The sequence below is a fragment of the Oxyura jamaicensis genome, chromosome 3, assembly GCF_011077185.1.
Source record: "Oxyura jamaicensis isolate SHBP4307 breed ruddy duck chromosome 3, BPBGC_Ojam_1.0, whole genome shotgun sequence".
Classification (NCBI taxonomy): domain Eukaryota; kingdom Metazoa; phylum Chordata; class Aves; order Anseriformes; family Anatidae; genus Oxyura; species Oxyura jamaicensis.
The window spans coordinates 91,031,452-91,051,907 of record NC_048895.1 but is presented as its reverse complement, the minus strand read 5'-3'; the positions used below and the strand labels follow the sequence as shown (position 1 = coordinate 91,051,907).

Below are 20,456 nucleotides of genomic sequence, written 5' to 3'. Positions count from 1 at the left end.
AAAAGAGGATAGTGGATTTGACCATGAATGAGGGGGCAATCTGAGTGTTATATGACTGTAAATCCATGCCATTATCAAATTGTCAACATAGAGTGAATCACTAGTGAGTGTCTGGTACTTTTTATACCTTTCTTTCATCCACACCAGGAGAATAGAACAAAAAAAACAAATTAATTTGAAAATTTAAAATTAGTTTGAATTCTATAGAAATTGTAAACTACAGATTACACTTGGCATTGATGTTAAAAATGCTCTCCTTATTAAGAAGCAAATTTTCAAAACAGTTCAAATGAAATGTGAGACCTATTTGCATTTAAAAATCTAGTGACACTTTATGATACAAAAATCATTCCCCTCAATAAAAACACTCATTGATTCTTTTTCATAAATATTTTCTCTCTCAAGGCTAAGAATGAAACCTCATCTATTTTGATTGATTCTTAGTCCGTGTCTTTTTGTATATGTGCAAAGTCTTGAATTTTTCTTCAAACTCACTCAGCTACACTTTCTCTATTAATCAGCCCAATGTTTCTGGGAAAAACATAACAGGGAGTCTGTGAAACGGACTCATTTCAAGTATGTTCTGTCACTATATTTCATCTTCCACAGTTCACATATAAGACACAGTGATACTTTTATTGCTGTTTCACTAAACCTTCAGATCATGTAACGCCATGTAAATAAAGCAAAATCAGCAAACCCTTTGATAAAGAGCTACCTGGAATGAAAGGGGAGAGAGGACAAGACCTTGCAAAAGCAAAAACACCTCAATTCATCATAGCATTAGAATGCTTTCTGTCTCACCAGCAAACGTTATGCTTTGATGCAGAAAAGTTAGTGAGAAGGGGAAGTAATTTAACTCCCTAAGTGGCAAACAGAAATGTCCATTTCTTGTGCTGTCAAGCAGGGTGCTGCCAAAGCTACTACTGTTGGGAAGAATACACAAAGGTTCTTCTCATCTACCTTTTTTGCATTTGTGTATGTCTAATTTCTTTTCATTATTTGTCTCTTATGAACTAAGAAAAGATTTTTAAATGAGTTGAAAACTATTTGTATGGAGCTGAACATATTTGCTGTGGCCGATAGTGGCAACCCCTTCTACTTAACACTCCGAATCAAGTTGGACAGGGGTTGAGAAGTTTCAACACCAAATTTCCTAATCTTCAGAAAGATAGAGAGGCAGCATTTCAAATCCGTTGCATCACATGGCTTGTCATACTGGCCTAGTTTTCTCTATACTTCATTATGGTTGCATGTTGTAATACCAGAACAGGAGAACCCAGTAGTGCCTTGTAACATCACCAGTCTCTTGATTCTCAAGTGTTTAAAGGCTCATTTCTTTAGATAAAAGAGGTGAGATTTGGTTTGAGATCAAGATACTTAATTTTATGCATTTACGTAGTATGAGCTGGGGTTCTGTTGCCTATGCATCTATGTTCAGTGCCCACACAGCCTCCAGTTGCCTTTCTGGAGGTATGTGGAAGAGGAAGCTTGAGAGCAGGAAGACAAGACTGCCAAAAAAGACTGATTGCTTGGATTGATAGGAAATGGGATCCTAGAGTAGGTGCCTGCACTCATAGGTTAATGGATTGATTGATTAACATCCAGTTAATGGATTAATAAATTAACATCCAGTAGATCTAGCAGAAAGAGTCGGGGGAACTAGAACAATATCCATTGACATTATTCATGTATTGACATGCATAACTAATGGCAAGGACTGCATTCCACTGCCTCAACATAGGCATTTAGTGCCATCTGACATGCATTGGTGAATCTGAGAAATCTGTGCAACTAGAAGACAGAAAGCCCACGGAAGACATGTGCTCTTCTGGACATCCCATGGAGACCAGGAGAGGCATCCCAAGATATGTGCTGATGTTTAAAGACAACTGGAAAGGCCTGGACCTCCATTGACTGTGGAACAATTGAAATTGTAAAACATACCAATTGAATAGAGAAATGCCTTTTTCCTTACAAACTATAAAAGTATGTCCTTTCATTGAAAATTGTTTCTGTCCTTGAATTGAAAATTGTTTCTAATCAAATTCAACCTAATAATGAAACTACAACAGCTTACCTTATGGGTTATCCCTGTACTATATAGAGTTATGATTTAATTTCCCGAACCTAAATGGCTAGTGCTATTTGAAATGCTATAGAGTACTGAGAAATCCACATGTGCCTCAGAGATATGACAGAAGACTTATGCAAGTTTTGAACTCTTCAAAGTTGCAGCTGAAGGCCGAATGGTCTATTCAGAGGTACCTAAATTGCCATTACAGGCTTATATTCAGCAGCTGAATCCTACCCATTATGTGTGATGTTCTGTTCAAAGTACACAGAAGACGTACTTTTCCTCTCACTTCAGAAACAAGCAATAGCTGTAACACTTCATGGACAATCTTACTTGATGTAATTGCCATAAACAAAATAATGGAGTATATTACTGCCCCTTGAACATAAAATCCTTCATTTTACGATCCAAATATTTCCTCTTAATTTTGTTAATACATAGTAGTTCTGCTCTGTTGCTGCACAGAATGTAAAGTTTAATGTTGTACATTTCTGCTTCTATTTAAATCAAAGCATTATCCCTGTAGCAACTGAATCTACAGCTTAATGGCACTGCACACTTTCTGGCCGAGTGGTAGAAGCAGGACATAAAAATAGCTCAAAACAGCAAGAGAAACTGGAGAGATCTCATTTCAGAAGAAAAATACTTGAACACAAATACAGTTCCCTCAAGGACTCTGCTCTTCAGAGGAACACAGGTAATATGAAAACACAGAGCAGTGTCCCCTGAGAAAAACAAAACAGTATTGACAGCTACTATACATCGGCAAAAATCATATGCATGTTATATCCAGGCCTCTTTGGCTTTTGTTGTTGTTGTTGTTTGCTTTGTGAGGAGAAGGTGGCAATTACTGGTACATCCATGCATATATACATATTATCTGTGACAACCTAGCTGCCGTGAAATATGAGGGCAGGACTGTAATTCAGTAAGAGGTCACTACAGATTAAAAACAAACAACTCACCCTTCTAAAAGCAAACAACCCCCTACATTTTAAAACAATTCCTAAACAAATCTGCAATAAAAGTTATGAAACCATAATGATGAAAAAGAACTTTGCCTACAATACTGAGCTTCCAATGTAGCCCAATCACCAGCTGCTGCTCTAGCCTGTCACCTCTTTTCCAAATGTTCTCTAGGTCTCGGTGGTGGTGGTTCTGTGTACCTTGCAGGCCAGAAGATGACATAGCAGTGCTGGTAAGTTTCTGAAGCCAGGATTTAGGTTGGTATAGGTGGGCACATGGGAGGGGCATGCTTCAGCCTACATTTCTGGTATTTTTTTAACTGTAGTTTTGGTTTTGTGTCTCCTCTAACATCTCTGTAAATGCAAAGGGTGCAATTTGCCTTTCTTTTTCTTCAGAAAGATCAAACACACTGGATGCCAAGGACTTAATAGTTCTGGAAGGAACCTGCAATGTCCAATAATTGGGAAATACTGTAGTTCAACAGTCAGAAAGCAATTCCAAATTACACCTTGTTATTCAGGACGTTCAGAGCATTTCTTTCATTACTTTGTTTAAAAGCATATAAAGATGCTCTTAAGGGAAATGGGGAGGGGAATTGCATGCTACATATCAAGGGTGAATTTTCCAAATTGTAAGTAAAGCCTTAATAGCTTTAGAAGCACTAGTTTTGTACAGGTTTTCTTACTGATAAAGATTTGTCTCAGGGGCAACAAAACCAATTACCATTTAATTCTCTCTCCAGTAGACATTTAGGAGCTTGTTTTTAGCTTGACAAGTATGCAAACTCTTTTCTTTGTATTACACAGAAGGGACAGGTTTTTGTTGTTTTTGAAGAAGAATTGACATACATAGAAGCTCCACAGTGTAAAGCCTGTCTTTCCCTTCTTATCTGTCTTGCTGTCCGCAGTGTTTTCAGTCATTGTTTTCAGACGTTTTATATCAGCACTTCTTTCTTTTTTTAAAAAAAAATATGTAAATATATGTTAATAAATGAACACATGAGGAAGTACATGAGGGAAAGCAAGTATAATTAATCTTGGCAGATGCTTTTAAAATCAATTGCAGTCCTCAGCAAAGGCTTTACAGCTGAGTTACAAAGTTTGGAAACAAGATTTATTACAATGGAAATGTTGACACACAGCAGCAGTTTGGAACTGCAAATTCACTTTCTTTTTTGTGCCTTACAGACTAGACAAAAAGATCCATCTAAACTTAGTGATAAGGCATGAAAGACTTATCTTTTGTGCCAGCATAAGATCTTTCCGCCCCATCACCACTTATTATCTGATTGATTAGCCAGCTGAACAGCTCATATGATGAACTGACCTAGTTCAAACAGTTTTGACATAAGATCCTTACTAACCTGCCTTATTTTGTATGGAATGGATTAAGAAGGCCTTACATGAGCAGGACAGCCAGCAGATCTGGAAAGGCAATGGTGAATGAACACTTGAGAAGGGCATGAAGCCAGGGAAGGTGCATTTGAGAGAAAGCAAAGTATCCACACAAATAATAACTGGAGGCACAAAGACCTGTGTATATTAGGGAAAGGCTGAGCAGCAGAGGATTACACACAGATGCTCAGTAAGGTTGTTCCTATGACATATACTGGCTCAGAACTTTCCAATGTTAGGCATTCAATGATTTTCCCCAGAAAGGTGTTCTCAGATAAAAATACTTTTTTTTTTTTTTTGCTCTACTAGCCATGTTCAGACAACATTCAAACTCCCCTCTTTGCTATTTTGTTCTCTGATATTTGGGATGCTACCTAGTTTAATTAAATGCCTTTCTTACATACTAGTTCTATCCACACTTTTTGTGGTAAGTCTGGATGCCAGTGACTTTAGTGGAGCTTGACCATTTTGTGGAGCTTCTTAAAAGAGACCCTCAGCAAATATCCTAAGAACTTTTAAATTTTGGTTTTGATTTTATTAACGTAAGATTATTTTTTTTTTTCTACTGTTATTAGAAAGGAAGTAAACATTCAACAGTTTTCTTCCTTTCCAATAAGATGATAGGTTTCTGGAGACTTCTGTTATCAAGAAACTAAATTACAACTGTTATTAGGTCTACTGATCAGTCTCTGTTGTGATCTAGAAAAAAGTTTTTCATACTTACTAAACAGTAGAGCCACTTTCCACACACTTGCCACCATTTTTGCATTTTATTAAACTGCATGGGGAATCTTTACATTGTCCAACACTGCGACCTGAATTGGGGTGACCTTCTGGAATCCCTGGTGATTTAAACTCCTGATTCATGTTGGTGCGAACTTGAACATCAAAAATGCAACCTTAGAATTAGAAAGGAGAAAGAAGTGGCGTTTAAAACAGATATGGAGACGTAACAAACCAAAGAACAGAACACTGTCATCCCAAACTGAACGGGTTCCACCAGAATGTCTTCAACATATGGACAATCACACCATCTCCAAGAGCTAAAGTAATGCCGGCTACTTTCTGTTCAGGCAAATGAGTGAAAGATTGTAAGCTCCTTCATTAACAATAGGTAAAACAACAGAAGTAATTTCTCAAGGAATAGATAGAATGCAGAGTCAGTGACTAAGGATTGACGTGGGTGCAATTTCATGTTTACATATGCATGCTTTTACAGAAATGCATCTACATCAGATAGAAGAAAAAAAAAAAGAGGACATGAAGTCTGTTTGATGTTAAATATGAATTTCTTCAGGCTAAAAAAGGACTCCTCCAGGGAAAGACCCAGATTTTCCCCTCATGAAGTAAATGCTTCAGTCCCTGTTACATACAGATCATATCACACATGACCACAACAGTTGCTGCTCCTTTAGGCCCTTGCTCTTAGAAAATGATTAAAAATTTTCATCTTTAACAGTAAGGTAAGCAGTGACAGGATCTGTTCCTTGGTCCTGTGGGCAAGTAACCTAGTGTATCCACAGCTGTATCACCAAACTGTTACTAGCTTCCAGAACAGTATGGGTGCATCCAAATTACTGGTGGGGAATGGTCCCGACATTAAGTCACCCCTAAATACATCTAATAATTGTTTGTGAAAATGGGGATTGACCAAATATATGACAACTGTAAGAACTTATCTGTAGAGATAATTGAGTCAGTGACTAGATCCATACACTGACATTCTTTTAACTTTGTTGATACATTGGTATCCTAAACAAAACATGGAGATAAATGTTCACAGTTCAGCAGAGCTGTTTCTGACTCACAATGTCCAGGCAGCTCCTGCTTGACCTGTGGGCTTTCTAGGGCTTGCTCCTTTGGAGAGTCTTTGATCTTCCTAGTGACTACACAGGATGGTAGCCTGACAGGTCTAGCAGTCCATCAGTATTTCTGAATCACTTTTTTGGATATGCATGCTTATCTTTGCAAAGCCAAAGAGTATGCCATATATTTTATTTTTTGGATCAAACTCTAAATAGCTTCTCAAAATATACCTGACCAAGTACTTTAAACCATATTTAAAGGTGTCATTAAGCACTTTTGAAATGTCATCCAGATCTATACATTAATAGTTACCATTTAAAACTAAAAATCAGACTTAAACACACTTCACAGTGGGTTTAAACAGTGCAAAAATGAATTTGAAAATGTTTATAACTTTCTATACCTGATTTATATAATTTAGTTGAGATACAGTGAATTCCCACACTGCTCAAAATCCTGAGAATAGTAGGTATTGAGCAGTGCATGTCAGAGACTCCCTGTTTAACATTAAAAGTGGGGAAAAGGCATGATATGAAGACTGCAAATAATCAAACTTTTTATTTTTTTCACGATTCACTGAAATCACTTAAGAAACAAACTTGCACCTGAAAGACAAAATAAATGTTCAATACAAAATCACTGAATGACAGGATAGGTGAGGTTGGAAAGGACTTCTGGAGATCATCTTGCCCAATCTACCTGCCAAGCAGATTCACCTAGACCACATTGCAGAGGTATTTCTATATATGTATTTATATTTATCTTTCTATATTTCTACGATAATGGGTATTTCTTCAGTTTTTAACAGATATCAAAAACATACAGACTTTCTACATTGTTTGTTTCACAGTCAGGGACTTCATAATTAATTCTTATTCAAGTCTTGTGACAATTCTGGAAAAAAGATAATTGCTTTTTGCCTTACTATTTATTGATGTAATTCTGATCTTGTTAAAAATATTGGAACATTTATCTGGATGGTTGACTTGCAAATAATTTGACTACATATAATTTTGAGACTTCTCCCTCAGATCATATTATCTTTATACAAAGAAGTAATAGAGAATAGGAGTCATTTCACATTCCACTTACGCAACTATTTGTTGACCTGTAATAGCTCAGTAGGGTAAGAAAACTATGATTTTCACAGTCTGAAGAAGACATGTTTCCAGAATAGCTTTTACAAATCCTAATATACTATTCATAATTTTACATTCTCAGATGAACATTCATTGAACACTAGTTCATTGGACCTATCTTTATGTAATAAGCCATCTTCTTCTATAGTAATATTGTTTGAATTCATTTACTTATGATAAAAATTTTCAAACTTGGGTTTAGAAACATTTGACATAATGACAAATTATACAACCTGTAAGATAGGCTGTAGCTTTTTAGTCCCTCAGAGAATCATTAAGTAAGACAGGTCAATAGCAGGTATGAAAAAAAAAAATAATACATCTACTTTATATATCTAGCTACTGAAATAGATATCTTCATTTTTGCTCTGCATCCGTTTTTTTTTTTTTTTTTCTTCACTTTTGGAAAACATGCCATTCGACTTTAGATTATCAGACTATTCTGCTAAAGGTGTTATATGTTCTTTTTTCTTTTTAGAACCATAATTTATTTTGACCAAAATGTAGCAAAACAACCATTTTAACAACTGTTAGAACAAAATTTAAAAAATTTGCTTTCTCAGGATTTTTCCTTATTACACACACTTTGTAGTTCTGTTTATACTGCTACATAACTGGTAATTTAAAAACTCATATTAAGCAATTTAAAACAAACCTAACTTGGTGACTATTTGCAATCTTCATATAACGTCCCTTCTTTGCTTTTAACAGTGTTAGTTTTAGGCCACCACATACTTGGTAAATCCTAACTAATATTTCATCTGTTTATCAGTAGTAGATAAAGCATGTTCTGTTCTCATGTGTCCTGCTAGAATGCTGAGAAAAAGCAGCCCAGTGCTCTGTGTAAACAATGGAAAGCACAGCGAGTACCCAAGAACTGGTAAGGTCACCATGGAAAATAAACTGGCATTCGTGACAATGACTAGTTTGATCGTACCAGCAGAACACCTAAGTAAGAAACAGCTCCTGAGCATTTGTAAACACAGCATATAGTAATTACTGGAGAGTATTTTGGCAGAGCTTTGCGAGTTCAGTCAAGATTTTTATTTAATTTTCTTATTTCTTCTGTTAGTCAGTGGGATGCAGGTGAAGGATTTGAGCAAGCACTACATAGACTTCTGCAGAGGGATCAGCTGATGAATGTGCCTTCTTTCAGACGTGAATTCCCTTTACTCTGCCAGTTCTGGGCCTCTTAATGAGAAACTGCCAACTATTCTGAATAGTGGAGAGGTTTTCTGTCACAGCCAAATTTGCAGGAGGAACTCATAAGAAGCTCCTGAATTTGTGAGTTGAACTCAGTTTGATCCCAAAGATCAGAGTTTGATGCAAGTTGCTGAAAGCAGATTCAGCAAGACAGTGAACTCACAGAGGATACACTACTACCTCTGTCATAGTATTGTAGTCTTTTATCTAGTAGCTCCTGAGACCACACTTGGACCTTTTTGTTAATAACTTTTTTTTGCTCTAAATTTAATGTATAGCTTTCACCCCAGTCAAACAGACAGCTCACAAAACAGATCCCTTCCTTCTTTGGCTCCCCTACCAACAATGGTATCTGCTACTCTTTTTCACCAGATCCTAAATGATGTCTGCTCCTTCTGTGTCAGCCCCAAATAAAATGAGAGAAAAAGGTTTCTCCTTTAGTATAGTCATAGAAATGCAAGCATATTTTTGCCTGTTTTTTTTTTTTTTTTTTTTTTTTTTTTTTTTTTTGTCTGGTTTTGCCTGTAGCTTGCACTATTACAAACCTTTCATTTTAACCCAAATACCTAATGTCATAACATTCTCCTTGTCTGTTCTTGTCTTGCTTTGGCACCTCACAGATGACAGGTCCCTTTCTTTTAGCTCTTGAGGGGACAGTCATCAAGCAGATACACCATCTCTGAAGCCATGCATACATTTTGGACGTACATTTGGACATACATTTTTGGACAGTGTTCATACATGATGAAAAACTCTTTGCTTTTTGTAAGATATCATCAAGACATAACGATTTGTACGCAAGATTTGTACCTAATGATTTGTACCTAAGGCTTGTTCCTCCCTGCTGGTCCCCCGTCTAGGCTGCAACCTTAGCTTTGAACTCTCTTGTCTTTCCATTTTCCTTCCTGCTGCCTTGCTAAAGGAGCAATGAACAAGTGGGGATCCACAAAAGTCCTGAGAAACTGTGGAGAAATTCTGCTTTGCATAAGGCTGGAGGAAGTCATGGTCCTGATGTAGCATTTCCATTGTGAAGGAAGAAATAAACATTTCCTGTACTGCCAACTAGAAAAATGTTTCACCCACTGCTTTGTAGCACAACTCTTTTGAGACCAACAGAGTGAAAATAGGACTTTAAAAGAGTATAGTATTGAAAGAGTTATGAGTATACTTCTTATATATAGTTTAATAAAGACATTTATTTTCAGTTCCATCCTCTCCTATGGAAATTACTTCAATAACAACTGCTAAAGACACATAACCTTGCATGAGCAAATGGTGTGAAACAGTAGCTGTACAGAGGAAAATCCTGAATGATTGCAGGCTGTTACTGGGGGCAGTGGGTCTGCAGCAGCAAGGCTGACCTCAGTGTTTCTTGATCCAATAGTGATCGCTCATAAAAGGAGAGGTACACTGTGCTATTAGAAGCAAAATGGTTTTAATAAATCATGTCTTTAAAAGCAGCCAACAGATGCTTTCCAAAAGTCTGAGGGTTTTAATCAACTATATGCTAGACAAATTTATCTTGTTACTTCCAGAGTTTCTATGTGGACTCCCTACAGCTCCAGACTGGCTGAAGTACAGTGGTTACAAATTTTCCTTTATGTTAATGATATTGCAGTTCCCACTCTGGAGGCCTATGGAGATTTATTTCTGGTCCTGGGGACTGAGAGCTGAACTTGGGAAGACTTCTGACTCAGAAGAACAAATGAGATGCTGACTACACAAGAAAAGGTCATAAGAAATCAGTTGTAGGGAAATGTAGTTTTCCTTGAAAGTCAATATAATCTGGAGAAGAGAGACAAGCTGATACTGGGAACCAGAGCATGGAATTGATTACCAGATATAAGAAACTTCATGCTGTGAATGATAGGGACAGAGAGAAAACTGTTTATGTGCTACATTTAACAAAATTTTGACATAGAGCCTTCTTTTTAAACAGTAAGAAAAATTGATCAATAGTAATGGTAACTAAGAGTATGTGAGTTTTGAAATATTTTGTATTTTTGTCATCATTCTATGATTTGCATTGATCAAACCTTGAGATTATATATTTTTTTAAAATAGAGGAAAGAAGGGCAGTTCCTAGAAACTTGGAAGCTCTGAGGATTCATTTGCATCAATTGATACCCAGAAACTGTGAACTACACTTGGAATAAAGGATCATATCAGAGAATTCACATTTAGAAAATTACTATACTGTTGAATTTATCCTTTGAAACCAGAATTAGGAGATGAGTTAATAAATTCATAAATGTCAGCAAATCATGGATGTCAGGGACAAAACCAGATGGATTTAAGTTTGCACTTTTATGCCTGTCTTTATGAACTTGATTTTGGGGAAGTTTCTTAATAATAATAAAAAGTCAGATGAAGGCTAGAAAAGAGGCAGTTAGGCAATTTTAGTGGCAATGGAGGGTACTAGAGTATGAAAGTGAATTTTATTGCTATACTTGCCTTTCATAATGCACCCCTGATTCATAACTACAAACTCAAACTTTGCTCTGCCATAATAAAATGTTTTACTTTCATGTGAAAGGCTTTCCAGTGTTTAAAATAAATTGAAGTTTATCTAACAAATATTGAGCACATTTTTTTCTACAGAACTAAAAAATGCATATAAACAAGTGTTGCATATATATATATAATGCATATAAATGCATTTATATGCATTATATATATATATATGTAATGCATATAAACAAGTGTTTGATCAACAACAAATCCTTTGCTTTGTTGTTGATCAAACTAGTAGAAGTTGAATTCAGATTTCTACAGAGGTTAAAATATGAAGTTTAGAGGTAGGAATTATTATCTGTTATATAATAGCTGAAATATTCCTTATAGACATTATAGATACCTAACCTGTACCAGAGGAAAAAACATTATGTCAGGGAAAAAAAAAATAAATTCAGATTTTATGATACCTTATCAGAAAGGAGCCTTTAGCAGGAAAGCAATTACCCAAACCAGCACTTCCAGTGACAATGGCTAGAACTAGCTGGAGAAGGATCTAAATTTCTTTACCATAGGGAAAGGAAACTATTTTGGAACGATACAAGAAAACAGGGGTACATAAAAAGAAACGATAATATGGCAAAGCTTCTCTTTTTATCAGAAACAGAATATGTTAAAAATATTTAGCAAAGCCTCTCCTTGCATCACATTTTTAGCCAACATAGGGTAATAATGAAAAAGCCACAGGAATTTCAGCCAAATAAATTCTGGTTTGTTTCTTTTTAGGAAAGTGTTTTTAGATACTTATTTCATAGACAACTGAAATGATTTGACACATGTTTTAACAGGAATTGAAAACAGTATAATCTTTACCTTGAAAGCTGTTCTTAAATCTGGATCCTTTTGGTAGGAGTCCTGGAGTATACTCGTGATAGCCTCCTAAATAAAACTGACTGAAGACATTGAGTCCAACCAGTCTTCCAGGAGAAGTGACAGTTTTATTTTTCTGATAATCCACCTTTCAATAAAACATTGATATTTGTTACAACAAAGCATTCCATCTTATTTGGGAAAGCCTAAAAAAGAGAGCCCTCCAAACTTAACAGGGAAATATAAAACAGACATTTTAAAGATTTCCGTATTGAATGGAGGGGTGTATGGGGGAAGAACACTATCATCTAAAAGTCTATCCTTTTAAAATAAATATATATATATTTTTACCTTCAGCCAGCCTTTCTGGAGGTATCTGCCAAGATGGATGACATGAATTTTGAGTGTCAGATCAAGTGGTTTACTAATGATTGTTGCTGTGCCAGAACCAAGATTGTAGCTATATACTACTCTGCCATGACGGAGACCTAACACCAAAAAATCATCTCCATTCAGACCTGAAAAGACAAAATTAGAATAGCTACTTGTTCCAGGATTCAATGAATGTTGTGGCATAAAATATTCTTCAAATCCATGGAAAATTTTAGGCAGAAAGGTTTTAAATTTTTAATCTACTTTTAGACTTTTAGATTAAAAATCACCATTCAATTTATAACACAAATTCCAGTATTCTTGTGGATTTAAAATAAAAACTGCAGAGATTTATGAAATATTTATATTATTTTTTGAAGGAAGATTTTTTTTTCAGTAGGTTAGGTTAGTTACATCCATACATCCTGTTGAACCTGGTGGGTTTAGTAGTAGAAAAAACAGGAGCAAGAAAGCTTGTGAGGCTGCCAACACTTTGCCACGGACATCCTGTCCATGTACAGAGAGTGGCAAATTCTGGCCCAGCCAGTGGGAGCAGGAGATTTTTTTCTAGAACTGTAGCCTAAGCCAGGGGTCAGACACAGACCTGAGACCAAAAGGAGGGGATGACCAGGAGAAATCCAGAGGTCAGTTAGTCTGACTGTTGTGAGAAGTTTAGCATTAAGTTAGGTGAGATATTAGGGCTAGGGTGACTTTTGATTTACACGCTTTGTGGGGTAAGAGGGAGAAGATGCTAGACACCTGTGTATTAGACATCATTTGATAATACCTCACAAGAGGTTAGCCAAAACATTAATTCAAATATAATATGGAGATTAATGTGAGATGAAAACTGACTTGATGATTGTAATCCAGAAATATTAACAGAATAAAAAAACAAAGAAGTTGGTCAGAGCATGGAAATCAAGAATGATCCCATCCTTGTCTCATGTCTGTGTAGACGATCTAGGCAGGGATGACAGGAGAGGGGAGGTTAGCAGGATACTGCAAGAGAATGCTAACTAAGAGAAATGGGATGAAATGGAGAGAAGGGAACACAGAATATTAAAAATGCTTCATTACAGCAAGATCACAGGCTGTGAAAAATCTCATACTCCTCGTAGTGAGAGCATTATTGTTTGATATTTGATAAAAGTAAATTGTTGGAACAGCATCTCCTGCCAGTGAAATAAGCCAAGTTCACTTGGTAGGAAATGCTGCTTTCTGGTAATGAGAATGGGGGTTACTCAATCTCTCCAGCCATTTGAACTAAGAAGAAAATTAGTAAAACTGCTACAGAGCAGTTCACCTGGCACCTCATTGCTTCTCGGTCTTGCTGACAGCTGGTGAGCTGCTGCCCACCTGATATGACACGGAGGTGCAGGAATGTATTGTTACTGGGTGGCAGTGTTCATGAAAAAAAATAGATGCTGAATAATAAAAAGACAAGTGTCCACTTGACAACTACATAATAAGCCCAGAATGCTAGTATTCTGGTTAATAGAAATGACACCGTGGAAGATCCACTAATAACCTTTTTTGTTCTCAGTTCAGCTAAATATGGCTGCAAGAAGTATACTTCACAATAACTTTGACACTACAGGGTATGTCTTGCAGGCAGGCCTTTTTGAAACAAACTTTGGGGCAAAGAAATTGAGTCAGTTGTTTGGATCTGTATTATATTTGAGCAATTTTATTATTATTTATTTATTTATTGCATTCTGTTTTGATTATTGTAGCTCAAAAAGAAATTCAGATTATTTTTCACCATTGATGCCGTTAATTTTATACTTGTATTTTTTCTATCCCAAGTAAAGGCAGTGGACAAATGGTTATAATTTTTATTTGGTTATGTTTCCTACAATTTCTGTACCAACAGTTTGAAATTCTGTTTTCAAGTTTGCAGAACTGTGTATAAATGCTGTGGTTTGTTTTTGTCATTGAGAGGAGTGTTCATTTGTGTTTGCATTACTAAAGAGCTAGTTATTATTATTATTAAAATTTAATGATGGGGACACTGGTTTCTGAAAACTGCTTTCTGAATGACTGGATGGAAATATTTTGGCAATGATGATTCCATGACAGCATTTCTAATGAAAAAAAGAAAAAGAAAAAATTTCCTCCATCTGCAACAATAAATAATTGGTAAGTGAAAGGAAAAGCTGCTAGGGAAGCCTGACCATGTTTCACTACTTTTGGGAAAAAAAAAAAAAAAAAAAAAAAAAAGGAAAAAAAGAAAAAGGAAAATAGAAAAGCTAGATTCACATAGGAAAGCCATAGAAAGGCCAGATTCACACACAGAGGCAAAGCAGTGTTTTGTGTTTAATACACAAAATAAGTAATATCTTTCCAATGATCTGTGAACTATTAAGTAATCTCTACCCTGACTGCCGTATATCTGCATTAACATTTTATTAATGCTTTTCCTAACTTTCATCAGTATTGTGGGTCCTGTCTTGGCAGTGATGCTAAAATGGATAAAACGCAAATAGTAATATTTTACCCCATTTCAGTGTTGAGTCTTTACCAGTCTACTACATGGGCTGCTGTGCAGATACCTAAAACATTGTTAAAATCTTAGTGCAAGTATTGTAAGCAGATTTATGTAACCCACTTCTCAGCTGTGTTATTCAGACCAAGTTGAATACGTCGCTGTACAGATTCCAGCAGAACTTATGGCGGCTACCTTGCGTTAACTTGCATTGAGTGATGTCAAGGTTAGGGTCTAGTATTTCACATAAAGAACACAGAGTCCAATTCTCACTGCCACAGGGCTGTATTTCAGTCCTGTGGGCCATGGAAGTGCAGCCACCGTGATAACAGCAGCAATTCATGGCTGTTCGGCTGTTCCTGTGGCAGGTTGTTTGAGGACACAGGAAGAGGAAATGACAGGGTGGCTGTGACATGCTGGATAGATTAACTGATTTTCCAATAAAGTGAGTGTCCATGTAAGAAGATATGAGGCAGCATGTTTCAAAATTGGCCAACCAATCAATGTAATCAATAATGTAATTGATAAATAAATGTAATTGATAATGAAATATTCGTGACTGAAAAGAGAATGTTGATCTTTTGGTTTCTATATATTTTGTTCAGAACTCTGCTACCTCAAGCATGAGATTAACTGTTTCCAGTAATTAAAGTTAACAGTTCTCCCCTATGGAAAAAGAAAAAAGAGCAACAGCAAAACCGCTACCACCACCACCAACAAAACACTGATTGTTTGCTGTGTGTTTACAAATCCATAAAGTATTGAAGAGATTATTTTCTTCCCAATGAAATTATATCATGAAAAGAATCAAGAAAAAGCTGTGTATATTTTCATCCTACTTGTCTGATGAATATTCTAAAGTCTGTAAGAATATGTAACAATAATAAAGCTTACCTTGGCCCTTTTGTCCAGTGAAAAATATCAGGTTATCTTGCAGAGCTGAGTGGTGATTTTCCAACTGAAATTTCAAGCGGAATTCATAGTAGAAGGTGATATTTGGGATTGTAGAATAAGCTAGGAATGAAGTATAGCCAAAAGCATCTGTGCCACTGAAACTGGGCTGGCTAATACTAATAACTGTGTTTAAAAGAAACAGAAATTCAGTGTTAGGGCAAATTCTTTAACATGCATATTTGCAATTTATATTTAATAGTCTGTTCTAGAATTAAAACTTAATAAATACCAATAAATTGATATGCTGTAATATTTTACATACATGCAGACATAGCTCAGTTTTTCCTTTCATTTTACAAACAGCCCTTCTTTTACAACTGAATCACTGGCAACTACTGCCATCTCCTGGTCTCTATATAGTATTGTTATAAACTGAAATACACTGCAATATTTACTCAGAACTCAGATAGACAAAAGAAAGCACACAAATTCTCCTGTTAAAATAAATGCCATCCTACATACATCTCAGTGAAAATGAGTACAGGGATATACTGAAGAGGTTAAGGAATAGCAGTTCTTCACAGGTGGAGAAGTAATAGAAATAATCATCATGATACGATGAATTTGCAGTGCTGTGAAAAGGACCTACATATATTATATCGTTTCACATTATTTTCCATAAACTTTGAAATGTTTGAATATACAGGAACTTAGTTTATAAAATGTAAAATTTACAGTACTGACAAGTTATTTAACATTATTATTATTATTATTATTAAGGATCAATTTAATGCAAACGTTAGGCATTGACGAAAAAAGCATGTAGCTTTCTAAAATAGTTTGCTAGCTCCTGCTTCCTCAAAAGCAGTAAAAGTTACAAGTTCATTCAAAAACCTACCAGTTTTTTGATGCAGAATTTTATACTTTATATGGTAAAAAAACAAACAGTAGAATTAAAAAAAGCAGATAAAAATGTAAGTAAAATCAAGTCTGTACACGTATACCTGTACTGGTAAACAGTCAGTAGAGTTCTGGCTCAAGCACCTACATGGCATCAAGGACTTTCTGCTGGAGCCAAGTATCCAGGCTGCTGTCAATTCTTGCAGTCAGTGTTCAGAACAAAGATAACATAATGCTTGTATTGACAACATGATTTAGTGAAAAACAGGATAAAAAGGCAGACTATCTGAGTGAAGCTTAATCCTGAAAGGCTGGGTGTGGGGGTTAGATTTTAAAGATTTGAGCACTTATTCGCAATTGATCTGAGCACCAAATGTAGCTGGATCTAGCTTTACTAATGATGGCAGTAGGACGGATTAGGGGAGGAAGGAATGCATACATTTGCTGTGTACAAACCAGATTGGGAAATCCTGGTCAAGAATTATAATCTTCGCCAAGCAAATCTATGTTGGCCTAACTACCTTTAAACATCTAGCCCTAAATACATACAGTTTGGGAGAAACAGTCAAATGTAATTATGCAAATGATATCACCACCTCTAGTTTGTGGAATCTATTTCTAAATTTGCAACCTGGGAAATTTGCCACATTGACACTGATTACTTTATTATCTGAACCTGACAAAAGTGCAGATGTAGCTGCTGAAAACCTTTTATGGCACAAAATTCAAGTCTGCAGCAATACAGTGTGTACTGTCCCATTTATTAAGCACTACTTCATATGAGGCCCATTATGCCTTGTTCTGTGATTTCAAACAGGAGCCAGGAAATTTCCATTTGAAATGGTTGTTTTGTCCTAATTACAAGAAAACTGGCAATGGTTTTGTTCTTATCAACATAGTCTCGTTGAATGAAACCTCAGGTCTTAGACCTTTATGAGTCATGTTGATTTGAAGAAGAAACACAACTCTCATATTTAAATCTGGTGTTGGCCACAGTCTGAGTATTCCCTCAGACTACCTCAACATGGCTGAGGACAGCTCAAGTTCTCCACTTTTTTTTTATTTTATTTTTATTTTTATTTTTTATTTTCAGGAAGCTATGACAGATAGCTCCTTTAATGCGAGTTTTCTTTCTTTCTTTCCTTTCTTTCTTTCTTGCTTTCTTTCTCTCTTTCTCTCTTTCTTGCTTCCTTTCTCTCTTTCTTTCTTTTTCTCTTTCTCTCTCTCTCTTTCCTTCTATTTTCTTTCTGTCTATTATCTAATACAACACAAAATACTTAAGAGACAAGATCTTATAATGAAGGAGAACTTTGTATTGTTTTCTTTTCATGCTTGACTTTATAACTGGAAAAGTAATTTCTATCATGTACGTCCACAGAGCCAGGTAATTCTCCCTATATAGATGGATTTAAACATTGACATAGGAATGCCTTATAAAGTGAACAACAACAGGACACTAGGAGGATAGTACTCCCACTGACCAGGTGCTACACAACATATAGAAAGTTGTTGCATAACTGTATTAGATTACTGTATATCAGTTTCAATTCACAGCAGTTTTGACATGTCCTAGAAAAAAAGGGTCAAACATCTTACTCTCAACAAAGAACATATCTCTTTGGTCATTTAAACAAGAATAATTACAACCCATGTGCCATCAAATGTCAAAACCTTGACAGACATTGTCAAATAGGCTTAAAATACTTCTTAGAAATATCAGTTTAGAGTCTAATGGATGCCTCAGTAATAGTCAAGTTAGAAACACCTAGATAGAAGTGACATGTTTTAAAGAACACTGTGCAAAGGGAGAAGACCATACTGAAGAAGATGTATCAGAGAATGTTAACGTGACACATTACTTAAGATTTCTCGAAGGCAGGACAGCTATTTCTGAGAGGACCCTTAATGAATGGTTTACATCCATGTCCTTTAACATGGGTGTACCCTGAAAGAACATCTATGCAGGCGAAGAAGATGGGAGCTCTTTCTTCTATCCAAGTCACGATAAACATTCCAGTTCAGACCTTACCTACATTGCAATTTTACCTACACTTGGGTACCTACTACTTGAGTATAAGAATTGCACTTTACTTACAAGTTCTCCATAAAGAGAAGGCTTACATGGCATCATACCTTATGCATGCGTACAAAAATAACTAACTAACTAAATAAATCTGTTATGTAATAATTGTTTCTTTGTCACAATAAAAAAAATCATATTGGCATTTAATATTTGTTATACTTTTTTTTTTTTTTTAATTTCACAACATTACTTGCCTATTTCTATTTTATTCAATATTTATTTACAATAGGAAAGAAACATCTAGGTCCTAAGCCTCCCACTTGTTAGAAGTAATGCACACAAGTGCACACATGGGTGGCAGTGATCTGACCACTGGAGGGCATATATGATTCAGAAGTCCATGTAAGAGCTGGCTATCCCAGGTTGTGTGTTTTGTTGGTAGAAATATTAAGCATATTTAAGATGCAATTTCTTTCATCTAAAACACAACACTTATGTAGGTCAGGTGCATAGCATTCTAAAATGCTAATTTGACCCCACATGACCAAGCACATAAACAGCCTTGGGCAGTAAGTCAGAGGAGAGTATTATACACCTCTAAAGTTAGATGGGATGAAGCTTACCTTCTCTGTATCCTGCAACTACCTCCCAGTCTGCATCTCCTTTGTTTTTGGTATCCATTGCCATAAAACTGAATGATTTAGAAATTCTGAAATAGTTCTCTGTGAAATAAGGAAACTTTTTTTTGTTGTTGTTGTTGTCTGTTTGTTTGTTTGTTTTCCCCCTCTGGTTTTAAAGAATGGGAACTGTAGGACACTAAGAAACTAAATTATGTGTTCAAAGTGGCACACAATGGCTGAAGTGGACTGAAGAACTGAGTATGGATGTCTAAACTCCAGGCTAAAGCACAGCCACTAAGCATTCCTTGCATACTGAGCTTTTCACTTTCTTAACCCTGGGTGTCTGAGCCCAGCCCCTTTCAAAATCCCTGACAAGATATAATTTTCTTAATTTGCATCTTTTGGCTACATGAACATCTCCTCTCATCATCTTGTCAGTACTAGGTTAAAGGTGGGACTAGATGATCTCAGAGGTCTTTTCCAACCTGAATGATTCTATGATAATTAAATCCCTTTATGGCCTTTTTGCCCAGCTCTGACTGTATCCATGCATTTTGCTGGGGCTGTGAAGTATTCTCAAAAACATATCCAGCACGTAGGCACTTAAGGCATGCCTGCTGTGCTAGAGCTTCTGGATACAATAACAGATACCACCAACCAGTGGCTTTCAGGATAAACAATTTATCTCAGAATAACGGCACAGAAACAAACAAAAAACAGGAGTACAATTACCCAGGTTAAAACAACAGTAAAACCAGTAATTCACTAATACTGGGCTAAGTGTAAGATTTGCATAACCCTGGTTATTAGAGAGACCAGCAGGCAGCAGTGCACAGCCTCTTCTCTGGATGAGGAGTTCAGACGCACCGACAGGTTTGGGGAATTTAAAATAATTCCTCGATTAGACTATCCTCCTTTATTGTTGGCTAGTGGAAGGACTACTTGCACTTGTCAAACAGCACTCACATCCCACCCTTGCTCCCCTCTGTGCCTGTTCTCACCGCTGTGTGCACAGTACCTGAATGCTACCTGAGGTGATGCACAACCACCATCTGGACCTATACTTACATAAGCCATACGGTCACCAAAAGGAGAAATACCACACAAAGCAACTGTAGCCCCACAGGCATATTTTGTGAAAACCATTATAAGTTATTTTGGTTTTGTTCTTCACAGTTTTCTCCACAGTGTTGGAGCAGTTTCTGACACCTATTAAAAGTGAGCAGCAGCGTCTAATTAACTACCCTATC

At 36.2% G+C, this 20,456-nt stretch overlaps 1 protein-coding gene across 1 annotated transcript in view; it reads right to left on the bottom strand.

Moving 5' to 3' along the window:
* EYS (eyes shut homolog) overlaps positions 1 to 20,456 on the bottom strand; it is an 883,205-nt gene that overhangs the window by 23,650 nt on the left and 839,099 nt on the right. Inside the window, exons 43-46 of the mRNA XM_035323172.1 lie at positions 15,664 to 15,846; positions 12,261 to 12,427; positions 11,913 to 12,057; positions 5,162 to 5,336 (exon numbers count right to left, since the gene is read on the bottom strand). Of these exons, the coding sequence (XP_035179063.1) occupies positions 5,162 to 5,336; positions 11,913 to 12,057; positions 12,261 to 12,427; positions 15,664 to 15,846 (670 nt within the window). The remainder of the gene's footprint in view (positions 1 to 5,161; positions 5,337 to 11,912; positions 12,058 to 12,260; positions 12,428 to 15,663; positions 15,847 to 20,456) is intronic.